Below are 21,425 nucleotides of genomic sequence, written 5' to 3'. Positions count from 1 at the left end.
TTTTCTCCCACTTCCATTTCTTCTGCTAGTTCTTCCCTGTTTGTGAGTAGCAGGTCAAGTTGCGCATGGCCCCTGGTTGGTTCCTTCAGCACTTGTATCAAGAAGTTATCCCCAACATTCTCCAAAAACTTCCTGGATTGTCTGTGTGCTGATGTCTTGGTCTCCCAACAAATGTCCGGATGATTAAAGTCTCCCATGAGAACCAGGGGCCGTGATTTGGAAGCTTCGCTTAGCTGCCTGAAGAAAGCCTCATCTATCTCATCTCCCTGATCTGATGGCAAATAGCAGACACCAACTACAACGTTACCTCTGTTACTTCTGCCTCTAAGTTTAACCCAAAGACAGTCAACTGGATTTTTTCCTTTTTCATACTGGAGCTCTGAGCAATCATACTGCTCCCTCACATAGAGCACAACTCCTCCTCCTTTTCTTTCCTGACTGTCCTTCCTAAACAGTTTATAACCTTCCATGACCATGCTCCAGTTATGCGAATCGTCCCATCCAGTCTCTGTTATTCCAACCACCTCATACTACTTTGACTGTGCCAGGGGGTCTAATTCTTCCTGTTTGTTCTCCAGGCTTCTGGCATTAGTGTACAAATATCTTAGAGAAGGGGCTGATTGGCCCATGTTCTCCTCTTCACCCAGGAAACCCACTTGATTTTTCCCTCTTCCTTCCCCACTTACCTCAGGGCTTGTGTCACCTTCCCCCAATGAACCTAGTTTAAAGCCCTCCTCGCTAAGTTTGCAAGACTGCCCACAAAGATGCTCTTTCCTCTCTTTGTGAGGTGGATCCCATCTCTTCCCAGCAGTCCCTGTTCACGAAAAAGAATCCCATGGCCAAAGAAACCAAATCCTTCCCTGCTACGCTACTTACGCAACCACGCATTTACCTCTGTGATATGATGATTTCTACACGGACCCCGTCCTTCCACAGGGAGGATAGAAGAGAACACCACTTGTGCACCACATTCCTTGAGCCAGTCAATATTTATTTTTATTTTCCTTCTTCTCCTGCTCAGCTATTGCACCCTCTCTTGATTCGCTTTTCTTTTCTTAGCCCCCAAATATTTTCCCTTTTGTTTTTGTGCACCACCTAGTTTAGCCCTTTTGGCTGGAGCAGTATGAAGAGCTCCACTCTTCCTCCTCCTTTTCTGCCTCCCTCCAGACCTCCCCCCTACATCCATGCCTGTTGAAAAGGGGGAGCTCATGGTGTTCCAACATTTTTTTTCTGGCTAGCTCTCCTTACCAGCATAGCTTCCTCAGATGCCAGCATTGGTTGGTGTGGCCACGAGTGTTAGGGTTGCACTCAAGGTGAGCAAGCAGGTATGTCTCTCTTGATGCCAAAGGTAAGTAGGCTGCAAAGCAGCTCGATGGGAGCTTGGGATTCCAGATACTTTGCAGGGAGACTGCTCTGGACATCTTGATGGCTGATATGGTCTGTTAGTCAAAACAAAGGAAATTCAGTGAAGTTGACACTAAATAAGTTTGGTAACATATATTAATTTTTTTTTTTTTAAATCTAGAGGCATTAATTCTTAAAGTAATAATCCAATAAATAGGGTAAGTTGTATACACTGTGGCTAGAGCTACACTCACCCCCTAGTGCCAGCAGCTTGATGCAAATGAGCAGTCTCTAAAGTGAAAAATGGCAGCTCATTTGCAGATCTGAGTGGCTCATTTGCATAATCCCAGCAGAAAATAAGCAGTGAAGATGTGGTTCTGTTTGCAAAACCCCCTCTGTCACCAGCCCCTTATCCCTGGTATCATATTAGCAATGCAGGTTGAGCATCTTTCATCTGGCACCTTCAGGACCTGGCTGGTGCTGAACAAAAGAATTTGCCATACCATGGAAGGTCAATATTGTGTAGCACATGACCAATACTTTCACTGCTTACTGGGCTTTTAGAAGACATTTGGGGTAAATTACAGCTAAGTAACAGCACAGCACACTGAGAGCCAGGATTGGTGGTGTAAACAAACTTTATGGGATCACAGGAATCTTGGCCAAATGTATGGTAAATTGTCATCCAGCTAAGTAAAATCATGCCATGCTACAGCTATTTCCAGGCAACAGTGTGTCAGGTAAGAGAGGTTCAACCCATACTATAAACTCTCTTAAATTAATGGACAGCCCTTCTTATTCGAGACTGCTAGTAGTAGTAGTAGTAGTAACTCAGTCTCTAGAAAATTAGATTTTTTTCTAAAATATAGGAATAGTATTTGCATTCTGTTTTGATTTAAACACTTTCACCTCCCCTTTGAAATTAAATTAGAAGAGTTATTGATATAGTTCAAATTGATTCTAATTTATAGCAGTTTAACCCTCATGAAAGAGATCCTCCCTTATGAAAGAAAATTTTTTTTCTAGCCTAAGATGTTAAACCTTTTACGTTTCTCTCCATTTGTGTGTGACTTCTCCACAATTAACCTTTATATTACACTGTTCCTAGCATCTCTTTTCTATTTCTCTTCTGAAGCTTGCCTTGCCATTCTTTAGTGTTTTAACATATGGTTATTGCCCAGGTTCATGTTCTAATTTTTCACTTACTGAAGAATTTACTTAGCAACTATACTCCATGGTTTGAGTTTTTGTGAATGTAATTTTTTTCTCCTTTTTTATTATAGCAAGACAGCCTAGGATCACAATTTAGCCATATGACTCTTGCCCGCCAGCCATCTGCTGATGGTGTTGATCCTCATGCCACCATGTTCCAGTCCACTGTAGTCCTTCAGCCCCCACAACAGTCTGGCTATGTCATAGCAGCAGCCCCGCCGCTGCCACCACCACAAAACCAACCAGTTCCTGCTCCCACCTACTCTGTGTCCAGCCATCCCGTCAACCAGCAAGTGCTGCAACAACAGGGATACATGCAGCAACCTCTGCCACAGGTACAAAGGCTGCATGTTTTCTTCTCAGACACGTATTAAAAAGATTATATTTTAGTTGCTGGGGTTAGTAAATATTTTTCTTAAATCCATGGTTTGAAGTCAGTGGCTTCCATTTACTTGGGGCATAAGCAATCATCCAAGTGTCATGCTTATCCGCCAGTAACTACTAAAGACTTAGAAAATTAGAGTTTAGGAGGCACCTGGTATTTTTAATAGTGAGATTTGTAAGTTAATTGTAACCAAATTTAACATATTTTTTGTATATTTTCATGTTCTGCACATACTTTATTTTGCTTAGTTTTAAGGAAGCTTTCCAGTATGTCTGTGTTGAAAACTTTTACTCTGAAGGCTGCCCTAGGGATCCTAATCCCTCTTTCAAGTGCTGAGAAACTCAAACAGAATAGCTAATTATTTTGGTATGAGCCAAAGAAAATAGTGAGAGTTTCCACTGCTGTTTTCCATAGTTGTAGCTAATTCTTGCTCAAGAATTTACTGGTGAGAGTTTGATAAGGACAGAATTATACAAAATGGAGTTCTTTCTAATACACTGGAAATAGAGTAAAATACCCTTACTAAATGGTGGGTGAAACTGAAATAGAGGATTTTTAGTCTCTTAAGCATTTGAAATGATGATTGCATCTTCTATTACATTATATATGTTGATCTCTACATTGCCTTTATTATGTGATTCTTTCAGCATTCAGTGTTTCGCACTCTGCCTTTTATAAACCTAAAAATGTCAATCTCCAATATGTTGCTTCTTTTCAGATGCCAACTTGTTATTGTGCTCCCAGCCAGTATTCACAGTCCAGTCAACAATATCGACCAATTACTTCTGTCCATTACAACACACAGCAAAATCCACCACTGCCACAGCCTGCACAGCAGACAGGTTTGTAGAATTTATTCATTCTGTTGCCACCCATATATGCATGAAGTAAACTGTTGGTTATATATAACAATTGCGTAGCTTGGGTTCTCCAAGAGTGAGTCCCAACCCCATTTTACTGTGATAACCAAGTGTAGTGTTGGTCCTGGGCTCCTGCAAGTTTGAAATCCATGCCCCATCACTCAGGGCTGAAGCAAAAACCCGAGCCCCTCTGCCCAGGACTCAGGTTATCTCCCCTTGCCCAGGAGAAATGCCTGTGGGCTCTGGCTCCCCACACCCACTAGCTAGGGGTAATGGAACTCTGGCAGCGGGACTTGTGCAGACTCGGCATTTGGTCCCCTCTCCTGGGATTATGTAGTAATTTTTGTTGTCAGAATGGTACTATGATGCAATGAAATTTGAAAACGACTGATGCTACTTAATATTTTAAGATTCTTATTAAATGTATATTTTAGTATGCTAAAATGATGAATAACATATTACATATTTACTAGATGATTAACTTTTTGCTCATGATTTGACTCAAGCTGCATTTAGATTGTTACTGGAATTTAAAGACAAAGCAGCACATAACTTACTATAGAAAATGACCTTAAATGTATTGGATATTTAAACTTTTTATCAAAACATGTTTCATATTTACATCTAAGTGATATGTTAACCAGAGGGATTAACTATAGTCAGTGAATTTAAAATGATTATTTCAGGTTGGCCTGCGAAAATTTTCAAATATGCCCCCATGACAGTGACTGGAGCTTAAGCTTCTCCTTGTCTAAGTTTCTTGAAAATGGCAAGTCTCCTAAATTCCTGTGTTATTCTCTTGCATCTGGCAGCATAGCTTCTGGGTCCCTCACAGAATCAAGCTCTTAAGGTATATGATTGATTGTGCTGTATCAGGGTGACTGACAGACGTTATGGGGCTCTGGCAAGGTGAGGAATGCAGTTCTTAGCCCCTAGAATGGGCAGGGCCTCAGGTGAAAAAGGAAAGGCTGGGATAGCCCCCCTCCCCAGCCGCTCTTCAGTGCAGCTTGGGGCTCTGGTAGCTATTTAAAGGTTCTAGGCTCTGGCTTTTGCCATTGCTGGGAGTCCTGAGCCCTTTAAATTGCAGGGCCCTGGGGCATTTGTCCCTTTTGCCCTTTCCATCAGTGGGCCTGTGCCCTATTCATATAGCTTGACCTCAGAAAAACAGATTTTTTTCCCCAGCATCCTTTCTATATATAAAAAGTAGCTTTTAGCTCAGTGTCTTTGGTGGAGGCTCCTAGGTTTAGCTCACTTATTTTTCATTTAAATGTTTTAAAAGATTGCATTTAGTTTTGGCTTTAACATGTTTTCTATTAAATTCAGATTTCGTTTTAACCAGGTTTATTTTTAAAAGAAAACTTTCTATTTGAGTAACAAAATAATGAACACCTTAGTTAAAATTTTAAAAATGGATTTTTATCCATCCTTCCTTGTGAGTATTTGCTTTTTTTAATTATTCTTCCCTCATGGTACAAAGGCCCAAATGGGGTACATAATATATGACAGATCCAAACTGGAAAATGCAGATAAGTTATTCACCATGTATTTTGACCCCTCAGTATAAACAACTAATCCTGTATACCTCAGTCTCCCTATTCTTTATTTAGGGTAGTTTTGTTGATTTAACTGTTCTGTAACAGTAAGGAAACACAAATTTGTGTGAGAGTTGATAACTTTTGAATAAAAATGAATGGCATCCCTCAAAAGGAGTGTCATGTGAAAGATAAGTTGGAAAATGTTAAATGTAGAAATTTAAATGTACAAATGGCTATAACTGAATTCTAAGAAAATATTGACATTATTATATTAGTTTTCTGTGGTCACTTTTTGTTTTTGAGACACCCACAACTGAGGGAGAGACCTCATGATAGTAATTTTTCTGTATAAAATAATTTGTGATTGAAAGCAACAGGTGCCAGACATTAGACATCCTGATGACTTAAGCTACTTTATAAATGTCAAATTCCTCCTTCGGCTTCTAGTAATGGGCTTTTCTTCTGCAATGGCATCTGTCTGCTAGAATGTTGTGCAAGTCTGCATTTCTTGGTCTCTTTTCTGTTGTTCTTGTCCTTCTATATCATTTTTAATCATACCTCTTACTTTTACTCTGATTACTATCTTACAAGTATTGTCACAATTTCTGTGTGACCCGATAGGTTGAACTCCAGAAGTGGCTTATGTTCTTTTGGGTCAACAAAATAAGCAGACTGAGACATGGTTAAATTTTCTATAGTGATGTGCGATTTTGAGAGCCAAACTTCAGACACCAAACCTTTTACAGCAGGCCTTTACAGGGCATTTCAAGTTGGTCACTTAAAAACTGAGGCACCCAAAATTAGTAGTCATTTGGAAATTTAGGTCAGCGTGCCTTATCCTATTTCACTTCTATTTAGAATTCACATTGGTGCTGTAGAATATGGTTATCAGTAGTTATATTAAAAACCCCTACAGCTCCAGAAAATATCTATTTCCGTATTCAGGTAGATTGTTTCTACAGTGTTTGTAACTGCCCCAAGATATTGTTAACTCTGTCGCAATATATCACCATAGGTTAAGACTGTTAATCAGATACTACCAGTAAATCGAAAACTAATCCTTCTGCTAATAGATATCCCTTGATCTGTATAAAAAAAGAGCTGGTAGCTACAAAGCACCCAGTAAAACAAAAATGAGCGTTGCATAAACATGAAATAACAATTTCTTTGCTTTTACATGTCAAAAAGATGTCTTTTCTAGTTCTTTATATTTGTGAATATCTTTGCTTATGAGGCAGTACTTCAGGTACAGAAAATAAGAGAAGACTTGGACTGTTAAAATTTGCTTAAGTGCTAGCTAATAGGACTGGGGTGGGCTAATCTGCCATGTTTAACCGTTTCTTATAGAATAGTAACAGAGAGGTAGCCATGTTAGTCTGTACTCCAACAAAACAGCAGAAATGTAACACTTGAAGTGGGGTCTGTTCCACGAAAGCTCATCACCGAATAAATCATTTTGTTAAAGTGCTACATTTCTGCTGTTTTTGTTTTGTTTTGTTGCTTATGGATTCTACCTGCCTCAGATAATTAAAAGTGACTTTGTGAGTTTTATGCTATATCTTTGACACTTTTAATACACTATCTTTCTAAACCTTGAACCACTTCTCCCCTGCCACTTTTCACATCTGCATTGACAAACTAAATTTGTTTCAGCTAAAATTTTCAGATAGAAGTGCTGTTTTTGCACATGTGGGGTACGTGTTCAAACAGCTTTTGTTTTCTTTGCTTCCTTCTTGACTTTGAGTTCACAGATGCATCCAGCATCTATAATGCTGACTCTGCAGTTTTCACTTTGTCCCAGATGCCTTAGATCTTCAGATTTGCCTGCTGCCACGTCACAAAGCACTCTATATCCATACTCAGTTGTATCTCATTTTAAAGCTTTGTCTGTACATACAGCTACTTTTTTTTATGGCTTGTCGAAAATTCATTTGTTGCTTGTCATATGCACTAATTAATGTAATCAGAACCTGAGTACATTGCTGATAGTGTTAATATATCTAGATTATAAAAGTACATACATGAAACTGTAGTAGTAAGCACTTTAATTATATAGTTAAAATGACCATTAATTGGTCTGAAATATGATGGCTGTGCAGATGCACAGCCACAATGTAACAACAGTGAGCGTAGGTATTATAAAGCATAACATTTTAAAAATACATTTTAAAAGTGGACTTTTTATGGGAGCAAATAAATTCCCATGCTCTCTAGGGTTTAAACATGTTTTGTGTCTACTGGAGTGAAGGGGAAGTTCAATTATGATAAACAACTTAGTGTGAAAAGGAGGTAGAGTTTAGATTTGGAAGGTTGGGTGAGCTGTTCCAGCTGTCCAAGCTGAATCTTGGTATGTATTTGATGCCAGTAGAGAAGCACAGCTTAGGACCATTCACTTCTGTTTATATTCTTTCTGAGCAAGGTGTTCTCATTTCGTAGATTGGTTACAGCTTGCTGCAGAGTTAAAGTCATGCATTTTTATGTTTTTAAAGACTCAGAGATTCTGTTCACCTTATGCTGCAATATCATAAACCATATTAATAAGAAAGTAGCACATTTTATGAGCAAAAAGGCTAAAGGTGTTGATATTGGGCAGACATCCGGGGGAATGGATAGTACTGGGGCATTGGCTATACCAGACAATATCAGAGGAAACAACATCCTGAGACAGTGTGTCTGCTGGCTCCATCCTGTCTGGCAGGTGTCCCTGCAGCTCCAAGTCTGCTGACAAGGCTCCACACCCCATCCAGCTCCCAGCTGTAGGGTTGCTGGGGTCCCCCTCCAACCCCCCGACACCTAGCTGGAGTGCCTGCAGCTGCCAGTGAGACTCCATGCCCCATCTGGCTCCTAGCTTGCAGGGCTGTGAGGATCTCCCTGCCCCTGGCTCCTAATTTTCTCCAGCTAGGATTCCATGGCTGCTCTCTGATCCAGCAACATCCATTGTCCTGCCAGACAAGGGATGTTGCCAGACAAGAGAGTTCCAGACCAGGTATTTTGACCTGCACACTAATCCTTTGCTATACGAGCACAACTGGTTCCTAACTTTTTGCTCCTAGGTGAAAATTTGTAAGAGGGACACTAAATTCCAATTAAGATACATGTAACAGTCTTTGTTTAGTTCCAAGTGCTGGGAGTGGCAGCAGATGGTGCTGCTTTTGAAAGGTAAGTGAACCTGGGGTTGAGGCAGAGGGTTAAAGGCTGGGGGCAGTTTGGGGACATGAGTGGGAGGGAGGGTTTAAAAAATGGTGGCAGGTTGGGTGGGTGGGGTTCATGCTGCTGCAGGTTGTGTCTGGAGGGGGAAGGGGAGTTAAGTCTGCGACAGTTTTGGACTGCGAGGCCAGTGGGGCTAGGCTGCAGCGGTTCAGGTGCACGGGGCGGCAGGGGATTTAAGTTTTGGCGGTTTGGGTGCACAGAGGCTGGCAGGAGCCTTAACTTGCCGCGATTCGGTCGGCGGGGGGGGGGGGGGGGTTAAGTTTCAGCGGTTTGGGTGCACAGGGGTCAGTGGGGGGGGTTAAGTTTCAACAGTTCAGGTGCGCAGGGGCGGCGGGGGGTTTAAGCTGCCATGGTTTGGTTCTGCGGGGCTGGCGGGGGGAGGGAGGGTGGTCAGCCTATGGCGGGTTGGAGCCGTGGGGAGGGGGAAAAGTTTCGTATTAGTGGGGAAAGTTCACTCGTCCAATGAACAAAAGATCAGTAAATGTGTCCCTCGTTTAAGCAAGTACTAGTAAATAAAGTACTTGTTGAACGAGGAATGAGTGTATTTAATTTCCTTCAACTACTGATACTTGTAGTGACAGGTAACCCTTTATTTTTCTTTCTCTTCCTCCCTCCCATCCCCTACTATATAAACCCTGGATTCTAATTGTCTACTCCCATAACCTAAAGAAGTGGGTCTTACCCAGGAAAGCTCATTACCTTATAAATTTGTTAGTCTTCAGGATGCTACAGGAGTACTTGTTGTTTGCTAAAGATAGTCTGACCTCTATCTCAGTCAAATAATACCTTTAAGCAACATTCAAGTGAAGAAGAGGTTAAATTTCCCACTGTAGGTATTTTTATGGTGCTATCCTTACCCTAAATCTCTTTAGGTACATCTCCCATATTGTCTGTGGTTGATGAACATTGGTCTTATCAGCACAGAGACTTCCTGATTGAATTGCTGGTTATGTCTACACTAGCCCCCTTACCTTTCAAAAGGGGGATGCTAATGAGGCACTGTCATGGATATGCAGCGCCTCATTAGCATAATGCCAGCCACCATGACGTCAAAGTGCCTCTTTTGAATCATGTGCTGCCTGTGTAGATGGGGAACTTTCGAAAGGACTCCCCAGTCTTTGAAAGCCCCTTATTCCTGAAACCAATAAGAATAAGGGGCTTTTGAAACTGGAGGGGGCGTCCTTTCAAAAGGCCCCTGTTTATATGGGTGGCGCACGATTCGAAAGAGGCACTTTCAAATCGTTGCAGCCAGCATTATGCTAATGAGGTGCTGCATATCCATGGAAGTACCTTGTTAGCATCTGCCCAAGTGTCTCATTAGCATCCCCTCTTCAAAAGGCGGGGACTAATGTAGACATAGCTGGTACGTATATTAGATTGTGCTATGAAATCAAAAACTTAGATCCACCCTTGAGAGTTTGGCTTCTTTGAGAATAGTTCCAGTATTAGAGATATGAGGAGCATCTTGAGGTTCAGTGTGTACATTGACACAGCATTAATTCATAGAGGAAGTGTCAGGCTCGGATCAGTGTTTTGGCAGGGCTGTCTCATCATACTGTAATTGTTTGTAAACTCCTAACACCACTTTCTAAGACTGAGGTGATTATTTGTGCATCTGCAGCAGTGAAATATATAGAGCTAAGGCTCAGAAGAGGAATCCGTTACTTACTTTTGTAATATATATGGACAAAACCTCTCAAGGAATCACAGTTACTATTGGGTAAATAACTGTTTCTTAGATTTGTTTGAAAACTTGATTGTATAAAATGTGTTGCACTGGATCTCCATGCTGTACCGGATGATGTAATGACCACATTACCGTGGTGGCACTTGCAGTTTCATGCAGCATAGACAGAGATAAAAGGAGTAGGGGTTGTTGTTTTTGCATTTTAAATTAATGTAATGTTTATGAAAGGTACAGAGTTGCAAGTTCTCTATCCATAAAGATAAAACACAAGACAGCAGCATTGCAGATGTCAACGTACCTTAACTCTGACCTGTGGTAACCCAACATTAGGGGTGGGGTTATGATCCAATCTTTAATTCCATTTGGTTTATGGCTTCTTTGCTGAGCCTGCAAACAATATCACTTGTGATCTTGGATTGTATGTTGTCAGATCTTTCCAGGAAGCACTTTAGACTGGGGTTTTCCAACTGGAGCTTGGGACCTCTTGGGGGTGCAGGTATATTATATGGGGAATTACAAGTTGTCAGCTTGCACCCCAAGGCCCACTTTGAATCCAACATTTATAATGGTGTTTAATATATACTTAAGTGTTTTAATAAGGGGAAGTCAAACTCAGGCTTTCTGTGTGAAAGAGGTCACCAGCACAAAAGTTTGAGAGCCATTGATTTAGACTGCTTAATATAGACCTTAGGTACCACATGCTAGTATCAGCCACCTAAGAAAGTCATGGACATGTGCCCTTGTTTTTTATGGTGTCCTCTTTTTAGATTTTTTTTAAAGGTAAAAATTCAGAAGATTGCTATATTTAGTCAAAACAAAGCTGAACCTAAATTGATTGGTCCTTATTTACAGCAGCTGCCTCTGTGACACTGACAGCATATCAGTTGGATAATATAGCATGTACCCTTCAAAACAGAGAATTAACAAATCATACTTTTAATTCTTTTGCTCATTGCTGTCAATTTTATTTGTATTATGAAGTTTTTAATAACTATAAAGGAATTTTCATTGAGGTGTTTGGGGTTTTTACAATATTTGTTTACATTTGTGACTACTTCAGAGAACATTGTAACTGACGCCATGTTTGTTTAATGGTGTGGGATGGTTTGGCCTTCTTCATGAGCTGTTGGATTCGGGGCCGTAACACTGTCTGAGAGAGTTCCATTTCTCACAGTGAACCGGTCTCTTTTTCAGCTGCTTCCTCGCTTCCTTTTAAACAGTTTTCTGGTATGTTTAAATTGTATGCTGCCTTTTAATCAAATGGTTTACAGCCTGCTTCTCCAAAGTGTGTCATGAACATAAGGGCTTTAGGAGCCCCATTCTTTCTCTTAATTGAGGAAATGGTTCATTCCAGGAGGTGTAAAACCAGTCTGTGCTGCACAACCTTTACCTTTAAAAGTTACCACTAGTCATTACTTTTTTTTCCTAACCATGATGCTGCTGTTTACTTTAATTCAAAAAAGTTAAGTTTATCTCTTTTAATGGTATTTTTCTTCATTGAGTGTGGACTTGGGTCATAAACAAGATTTTATTTTAATTAACAAAGTGTTATTGTTACTTAATCGAGCAGAGATTATGAAGTGCATGTTCTTTTATTGTAGGTGCTAATTCAGAATGTTTCTGAAAATAGAACCTTCAGTTCCAGCAGGTGCAGCCTTTTTCTGCTCAGTGCTACATTTTTGTCATGCCACTTTCTGTGTGTAGGTGGAATAGTAAAACTAAAAATGGAACATTTTTTAACCCTCTGGGGAACCTTCTTGGCAATCATTTTATATTGTCCTAGTTTTTCCTCTAAGGTTGCAAAATTAATTGTCTGTCTTTCTGGAAATGCAGAAGAGACTGAAAAATATTCACAGCTACATTGTGGTTGCTTGGAAATTAGAATTTTACTTTGCATCACTATATGTTGCATTCATCATATCTTGTAGCTTTATTATTAATATAGTTACAGTATATGGCTTTTCATGTGCTTTATATGATCTAGAAACCAAATACATTGAGGCATCTCATTAATCACCCTTACAGTTTCCTTTTTAAATAAAAGGATGCGAAGTTATATATGGTTCAGAATTACAGTTTTCTGTGTATTAAATGAAGCTATAAGCCTCTAATATTGATTCAAAGTGTACATTAAATGAAATTGAAAATAAAATATTCATGTTCAGTGCCTGTGTTGTATTTTGAACCTAATGGACAGATATACAGTCTAGCAGGTTCTTTTAATAATGAAAGCAAGATTCAGCTTCATAATTTTCTGAAGATAACATCTTGACTGTCCGATCACATAACATTTTCAGTGCTGCTCCTTTTCATAAACCGATATGAAGAAAGCCAATTTACAGTATTAATTCAAATACTTGATAATACCTTGAACACTACTTAGTTTTTATGCATTTATCTGATGCCTTTTTGTGCTGTTTCTAAATGAATACATGTTGTACTAAATGCTTTTTTGTTGTTAGCATGTAAAATATGTTATGCCACTTTAACCCTAGAAAATGTCCAAGTGAATTGGTGTGTTGTGTTCATGTATTCGTGGAGAAAATTTCAGTGCTAGTAAAAATACCAAAGTCCAATTAGAGTGGCACACTGGGGTCAAGTTTTATGGAAACTTCACCCACATATGCATGCCAATAGCCTTAGTCTCGATGCGCCTGACTTGCAGTGCAGTATTTGGCTTTGGTTTTCACCAACTGTCCTTTACCAGGATATGGGCAGTCGGGTATAGAGTCTATAGCTGGACTCATGGCCTAGTAGTAAAACCCAGAGTGAAACAAGGTAAGAATGGCAACCATGTTTTTCCTGTAAACATTCATTTAAATTACAAAGAGGTACTCATGGAAGTCTGTGTCTTCATAAAACAAAAAAGCAGTTCTATAGCAATTTAAAGACTAACAAAATAATTTATTTAGTGACAAGCTTTTGTGGGATGGACCTACTTCTTTAGATCTGGAAAATTCCAAAGAAGTGGGTCTGTCCGCCAAAAACTCATCACTTAATACATTGTTTTGTTAGTCTTTAAATTGCTACAGGACTGCTTTTTTTGTTTCATTTAGATCAGTTCTTATAACAGTTACCATCTGTGCTATTTCCCTTGCAGAAAGCAAACTTACCTGAGCATTTATCTAAAAATTGTTTTGTTTATGGGGCTAAATCAAGGAAAAACATCTTTCTCAGTGGTCAGTTGGAGTCACAGGTGAAAGGTTTTGGTTTATAAGGGTCAGGTTCTCTTTGTAGGACACAGATGTACTAGCTCTTTTGGCATCAGTGCTTGTGTATTGGTCATGAAGTTTGCACTCAGCATTTGTCTACTCCAACATCATTTCTCCAAATGATCAACATCTGGAGTTTCAGAGGAAGCTGCAAGAAACCATGCATTTACTCAGAAGCTTATAGGGAAGGTTACAGGGTAATCTCTCCTCCCACATAGTGGTTTTATGTGGAAAAATATGCTAGCTTTCTTCCTAATTTCTCTTCCAAAATTTGTTAGCCTTAAGTGTTGTAGCTCTGGATATTCTTATTATCCATAAAAATATATAATTCCTTTTTTGAGTGTTGTTGAGTTTTTTGGCCTCAGTGGCAATCCTATCGCACTGATTTCCACAGTTCAATTATTCATCATTTGAAAAAGGGCTTCCTTTTATCAGTTGAATCTGCCACCTTTTAAAATTCATTTAATGTTCCCTTCCATTATTAGACAGGGCAAACCGATGTTCCCTTCACTCTTCTGTTAGCCGTTCTTTGTGCTGTTTTCTTATTAATCTCTTTTCAAAGGAAAACAATGTCAATCTCTTGAAACTTTCTCCCTACAAGTTCTTCTGTTCCCTAAAAATATCCGTTGCCTTTCTCTGAATGGCTTCCAAATCTACATTATCCATGCACATGCTTGTGTCTGTGTACACATGTATTTGTCAAAGGTTTTGTGTGTTATAGTTACTTGTGACTAGCCATTTGAATGTGTGTAAGCAGTGTGCTGCTAACATGTAGGTACTTCTCTTGCAGTCAGCATAATGTTTTCTGAGTACCCTACAAAAATGATGGATATATCACTTAACCTCCAAAACATAAAACTCTCCTCCCTTCTCTTTCCGAGTTGCTGAGCATTAATAATTCAGGCACTAGTTCCAGAGAGATGCAAGATAACTAAATTTATCCTGAGAAGTGACCAACACTTGAAACAGAAGAGCAGACTTCCCTTACAACTCAGTCATTGCCTTTTATTGTCCATGTAGATATTAATGAAATACTGGATCAGCATGTGCAGTACATGTGTACTTTACATAATATTTCACTATGTTTTGTACGTTCAACCTAGTGTGACCCAAATGCAAGTCACTGTGAAATCAGGTGTGTTCTTTGAGCTCATGTTGTTGTTCTAGGTGTGTACATGGCCACATGAACATTCATTAGAGATTTTTGCCTTAGCTGTATCCATAGAGTCTGCTGTCATGCCCCCTGGAGTACCACAGCTATGCATTGGCATATTAGGTGCTGCCAAACATACACCTTCTCAGTTCCTTTTTCTGTCTTTGATGGTTGGTTGGAGTACTTTGTCTTTTATCACAAGAGCATTAGCGGTTTTTACAGTCTGATTAAGGGAAAGCCTCATCTTCCTGTGGTATGCAGTCATCTTTTTCATGTCTGGATGAAGCAGTGGCAGGCAAATGAGCAGACCCAGAAGATTTCAAGGAGTCCCAAGTCCTACTGTAAAGGGTGACTGCCAACCTGAAGATGGAGGTCAAGGAGCCAGCAGAGGGCAAACTAATGGTGAAAGGCACCCTCCAGGTGGCCTGATATGATCAGGAGCCAAAGTAGTTACCTCTTCAGTGGTCATGAAATGCAGCTGTTTATTACAGCCCTCTAGACTGTCCCAGGGGTTGCGACTATCCTTCAGGACCTCCCTTTGAGGGCTCTTTTTGGAGGTTACTGATGTATGGCTCTGAGCCTTAAAGACTTCTTAGCCACCCTCTTCCTTGGGCCTGCACATCTCTTAGATGCCTAAAAAGCCATTTCATCACCCATCATCTCTGCCTTTGTTGAGGTTCTGGCATGTCCCACAGTCCAGTTCCTGTAGGAAGGACAGGGACCATGGATTTTAAAAGCATCAACATTCATCTTCCCACTACTCTGCCCAGAAATAGTCTGAAGTAAATAGGATGACATTCAGTAAGGTGAAATGGAAAGTATTCCACTTAGGGAGGAATAATCAGTTGCACAAATACAAAATGGGAAAGGACTGCTTTGGAAAGAGTCTGTGGACAGGGTCCTCGGAGTCATAGTGAACCACAAGCTAAATATGAGTCAACAATATAGCACTGTTGCCAAAAAAAAAAAAAAAAAAAAAAAAGCATAATTCTTGAATATATTAGCAGGAGTGTTGTAAGGAAGATATGAGAAGTAATTCTTCTGCTCAACTCTGTGCTGATTAGGCCTCAAATGGAGCACTATGGACAATTCCTGGCACTATATTTCAGGAAAAATGTGGACAAAGTGAAGAAAGTCCAGAGAAGAGCAACAAAAATGATTCACAGTCTAGAAAACATGACCTATGAGGGAAAGTTGAAAGAACTGGGTTTGTTTAGTCTGGAAAAGAGAAGGGGACATGATCATTTTCCAGTCCATACAAAGTTGTTACAAGGAGGAGGAAGGAGAAAATGTGTTCTTAATTTCTGAGAGTAGGCCAAGAAGCAGTGTTCTTAAATACAGCCAGGTTGTGCATTAGGAAAAGCTTTCTAAATGTCAGGGAGATTACACACTGGAATAAAATGCCTAGGGAGGTTGTAAAATCTCCATCACTGGAGAGTTTTAAGAGCAGGTTAGACAAACAGCTGTTAGGGATAGTCTTGATAATGTTTAGTCCTGCCATGAAGGCAAGAGACTGGACTAAATGACCTTTCAAGGTCCCTTCCAGTCCTATGATTCTGTGTTGTTATGGTAATCCACTGTCTTCCTCCTCTGTGGGAGTTGCCAGCAAGAAGAAACTCAGAGGGCGTAGGGTTGGCAGTGCCTAATATACGAATGTATAAGTGCAGCACTCAAGGGGGTGGTACAGTTGACTGACAGGCAAAAATCTCTTCTGACTGTCCCTGTGGATGTGCACATACCTAGAATGGGATGGACATAAGCAAAATATCTCAGAGAGTAACTGTTATGAAAAGGTAGGTAACCGTTTTTTCATTGTTCTTCTTGAGTTGCATTTATGTTTCTAATGAAACTAGAAGTGAGACTGCCAAATTTCTGGTTTCTTAATTATAGGCAAAACCTCATGTATGATTCCTACAGTGTGTAAAATGTCATGTAATTGCTTTTTTTATATTTCTCATCACCAGAAACTGACTGATTTGTATTTGGTATTTTTATGCTGTCGCCTTTTCTGATAGGGTTGCAGGTACATCTTTGGCACTATACATAAATATTTAAATATCTATTTTCTAGCAGAAGTAAAAAGATGTTTGACCTCTGTTTACTGCTAGGAAAGAATTGGACATGAGTCAGACAGAGTATGCCAGTTGGATTTGGACTGCCACCAATTTCATAATGACCTTTCCCAGATAAGTGGAGCGGCGTAGAGGCTAGATTTTATTTGGCAAGGTTATGTAAAATAATAAAAATCTCTTGTAAGCAAACACTGAATGTTTGAGTGCTGCTGGCATCTTGCCCTCTCTAACCTTGCCAATAATGAACTTTAGTAGACCCTACTATTTTTTGTCAATTCACATGTGGTTGACTGGCTCTCACATGCCATAAATAGAACCTCTTCCAGTTGGGGCAAGGATGGTATTAATGCATGGAGCATAGTGTGCTTATACTCTTCTGTCATATTACTACTTTGATAACTTCAGAAGGACTGTCTTTGACAGTCTTGTCTGCAAAGTAGACTTGAGTGCTTCCACCGCTGAGTAGAACTTTACCCTTGAATTTCTACTGTTTGTATTTCATATATTTTGCACCCTCTTTATGTGACAGTTTCACATTAACTTTGCATACATGTAAATGACTACACAAGGTGCGAGGCAATAGGGAATCAAATGAAGTTGATTCAGAAACTGGTTGGAACCAAACTGGGCTTAGATAACATGCCAGTTGCCATTTTTCCACTGAGCAAGATTTGACACTATAATAGCAGAGTGGAAGAACTTGCTGACATCTATCTCCACCTTGGCACAGAACCAAAATCTTTGTCAAAAGTCACTCTGTGTATGGTCAGACTTCTTCCCTAGGTGCTTTAGTTTCTTCACCTCATGTTTCATCTGTTGCAGGTGATCAGAAAACCATGACAACCTATGAGGGTTACAGAAAGGGGAAAGGTCGCTTGGACCTTGTGGACTCTTGTCATGGGCAACAAATTGCTGTAATGCCCTGACCAGACTGTCCATAGAACATGTTTTGTTACCAGAGCGCTTTGGAAAACTAGCAAAATATATTTGTGTTTGGTTGGACTATCAAATCAATGCTATTTTATTTATGTGAGCAGTAATAGACTAATGGAGTTTGATAACTTGTATAAGACACAACTTCTTTGTTCAAAAGTTCTTGAAGTTTTCATTATTCTGTGGTATTCTTGCAGAAACTTAAGGTTTTGTAGTTTTTGAAAGTTTAGGTTTATTAAAAAGAAATTCACTTGCTTACAAGTCAAAGCAATGGATGTATTGTTTTGTCATTGATGCAGTCTATAAATCATGTTAGTGTTAGTGGGAGTTACTTATATGTCTTAATGATAGAATAGGCCATCTATCATGTTGTGCAGTTAGTAAACATGTAACCCTTCTGCATTGTTTAGTGGCTTTTGAAGCCCTTTGCTGAAGAGTTATGGAAAATAGTAATTCTCTCCATATTGGTATTTCTTTCATCACCAGAGACTGATTTGTATTTGGTATTTCATTTTGTGTTGTAAATGAATGGCTGCAAATAATGTTACCCCTTTGTATACATACTGTAAAGTCCACTCTGATCAAGCTGCTAGAGTAAAAAGGCCAATGGCTTATTTTCATATTTGCTTTGAATAGTTTTTCATGATGGGGCACTTCTTCTAGTAACATTGTTATAAAATCTAACTGTTCTTACTTGGCAACTGAGAGTTTTCTAAAGCTGGAATAATTGAATTTTAAAAGGACACTTCTGGGTTAATGTTCATACATTTAAAGCGATAACATAAATTTTCTTACCAGAAATATGAATAACCTCAAGTTGTTAAAATTAATTGAATTTACAAATTCAACCTTACTTTTTTCCGTATTGATTGCTTGAAGAACAAACACTAATTTGCTTCCCTTTTTTCTGCATTCCAGTTCTCCTGTACAAAGAATGAAGGAGACAATTTGTTTTATTTATTTTTCATTTAAATGTAGCATAGAACGATGTAAACACATCTAAATGAGGAGGTCTCTGAATTACTACAGAGAAGTCTTTCCCAGATATCTGGCTGATGGGTCTTACCCACAAGCTCAGAGTCTGATTGACGTGTTTGGGGTCAGGAAGGAATTTTCTCCCGGGCCAGATTAGTAGAGACCTTGGTCGTTGAATGGAGACAAGGGGTCACCTTCCTCTACAGCATGTTTGTTTCAACTGAAGTAAATGGTGGCGTCTCTGTACATTTAGTCTTTAAGTCAAATCTGATGACTTCAGTAACTTGTCAGAGGATATGGACCTCTTTACAAGAGTGAGTGAATGAGGTTTTGTGGCTTGCAGGAGGTGAGCTTGATGGTCCCTTTTTTCTTTAAAGTCTGAGTCTTACTCTTAGGCTATGCCTACACTAGCATTCCTGTTTTGAAAGAGGGAAGCAAATGAAAGAAATCAAAAACGCAAATGAGGCACAGATATTTGGCACCTCATTTGCATATTTTTTCGAAAGAATTTTTTTAAAGAAAAACAGTTTATATACAGCTCTTTCAGAAGTAATCCCCATCTTTGAAAGAACCCTTCTTCCTAACCAAAAAAAAAAAAAGTAAGAAGGGTTCTTTCGAAGATGGGGATTACTTTCGAAAGAGCTGCATCTGCACTACTTGTCTTTCAAAAGAAGCTGCTTTGAAGGAATATGCAAACGAGGTGCCACACATGTAAATATGTGCCTCATTTGCATTTTCAGTTTCCTTCATTTGCTTGCCTCTTTCGAAAGAGGAATGCTAGCGTAGACGTAGCCTTAGTGTTTTGTAAGTGCTTGTTCCAAAACATAAATTTGGAATTGTCTGGTCTAAAATTCCTATTATACAGCTCTAGTAGATTTCTTAACAAAGCCCCATAACCTTTTTCATATATGCATATGTGTAAAATATTTTAAAGATGTAATGTAATTGTTTTTACAGTATTGAAATATTTGTGTAATTACAGGCTACCAAGTTATGCCTAACCAGCAGCAAGCCTACCAGGGTTTGGTTGCAGTTCAGCAGTCTCAGAATCAAAATCTTGTCAGTAACCAACACAACATTGGAAATCAGATACAGGGTGTGATTGTTCCATATACTTCAGTGCCATCTTATCAGGTAAGTTCTTTTCAGAATATTCTTGTAATTTGTTTGAATATTTAAAACAATTTTTAAAAAATCAGAACAACTTTGTAGCTTAAAGTTGCCAATGGGAATTTAAAAGGATTGTTAAAAGATAATACAGTAAACTCTTTCATATCCAGCAATCCTGGGACTGGGAGGTTGCTGGATATTTAAATTTGACGCTTAATACAGAGGCAGCTGGGGATCCCCAGCAGGAGGGCAGGGGACTCTGCCAGCCCTGCGGCTGGGAGCTGGGTAAAGCATGGAGCCCTCCAGAAGCTCCAGCCCTTGGGAGGCAGCTAGGGCGCCAGGCTTAGGGAACTCCCAAAGCCCTGGGGCTGGGGGAAATCCAACAGTGTGCAGAGCTCTGCCAGCAGCCCTGGGGCTGGCATGGGCATGGGGCAATGCCAGCAGGGCCCAGGGGCTAGGAGCTGGCAGGTGTGGGGGAATGCCAGCAGCCAGCTGGCATGGGCATGGGGCAATGCCAGTGGGGCCCAGGGGCTGGGAGCTGGATGGTGTGGGGGGAATGCCAGCAGCTAGCTGGCATGGGGCTGGCAGCCAGCAGCCGGGGTGCAGGGGAATGCTGTGGAGTGCAGGAACCACCAGCAGCCAGAGCTGAGAGCTAGCTGGCTGGGGCATGGGGCTCTGCTGACAGGCCAGAGATGCAGGGCTTGGGAGCCAGATGGAGTGGGGAAAAGCCAGCAGCCCTGAGTCACAGGAGAACTCCACTGGAGAGGGAGCTCTGCTGGCAGCCCCAGGGGGGTCATGGGGCACGCCTAGCTGGGAGAACCCGGGGTGGAGCCAGCAGTAGATGATTTCGGTTAAAGGAGAGTTCTCTTAGAACAAATGCCTGATGAGAAGGCATTTACTGTATATCTTACTGCTTTTAGTAGCAGCATTGCAAATACACAATTTTCCTTTTAAAATAGTTGCATGGAGGCTATGGGTGTTGCAGTCAAAGCACAACATTAAATTTGGTGCAGAGTACATGAAACATGCTCTTAAGATTTTTGCATTTTGTTGTTGGCGTTTTCTTCTGTTACAGAAAAATCTTCTGACTTATTCTTAGGAGTCAAACTTTTGAAATCCCAATGAGCCAAACTTTTCCATTGTTGGAGGTTTGGGAGGTGACAGGGAATATTTCTGGCATTGTTAGGTGCTACTGCAGCCATTGTCCTCACTAGTTCTCTTGATGTTCGTACGACTCAGGAAAGGAGCCCTTTTTCTGTCCTATCAAGTCAGTTTCTCATGGCTATTATTGCTTAGTTTCTAGAGCAGTAATACTTATCTTGGTGGAATAGTTGATACACAGGGATCTGAGAAGTTCCCATGTTACGATAATTATATACTATACATCATGTAAATGGAGTCACCAGTGGTTTATTTTCCTCAGATACAATTTGTTTCACTTTAAGAAGCAGTGGTATAACCCTTCTATTAAGGTAACAATCTGGCATGAAGCAGAGGCCCAGATATTTAATATTCACATGGATGACTTTTCACTTACACAGCTCTTTTCATGCAGACCTCTTTCACCACTTCACAAAGTGGTGGTACAGATCCCCCCACAACATCCACATGTTTCTCTATGAACTGTGCTAGTTTAGTGTTCATTGTTATATAGACTTTTTGCTTTTTTGTAGCACTGTAACAATCACAGTTACAGCCTTGTAACTCATTCCCTGCCCTCTTCCTTACAGGGGTTAT

The 21,425-nt window shown here is 40.1% G+C and overlaps 1 protein-coding gene across 14 annotated transcripts in view; it reads left to right on the top strand.

Moving 5' to 3' along the window:
- The window catches only part of R3HDM1 (R3H domain containing 1), a 126,604-nt gene that overhangs the window by 57,868 nt on the left and 47,311 nt on the right, over positions 1-21,425 (top strand). For all 14 annotated transcript variants that reach the window (XR_012646344.1, XR_012646345.1, XM_075000673.1 and 11 more), the window contains 3 exons: positions 2,628-2,891; positions 3,660-3,783; positions 19,561-19,712. Coding sequence is in view for 12 of the 14 variants with exons in the window: in XM_075000673.1 (XP_074856774.1) it covers positions 2,628-2,891; positions 3,660-3,783; positions 19,561-19,712 (540 nt within the window). In the remaining 2 variants the exon portion in view is untranslated. The remainder of the gene's footprint in view (positions 1-2,627; positions 2,892-3,659; positions 3,784-19,560; positions 19,713-21,425) is intronic.

The sequence above is a fragment of the Carettochelys insculpta genome, chromosome 8 (assembly GCF_033958435.1).
Source record: "Carettochelys insculpta isolate YL-2023 chromosome 8, ASM3395843v1, whole genome shotgun sequence".
Taxonomy (NCBI): domain Eukaryota; kingdom Metazoa; phylum Chordata; order Testudines; family Carettochelyidae; genus Carettochelys; species Carettochelys insculpta.
The sequence above is the reverse complement of the archived record's forward strand: the minus strand, read 5'-3'. Positions and strand labels throughout refer to the sequence as shown.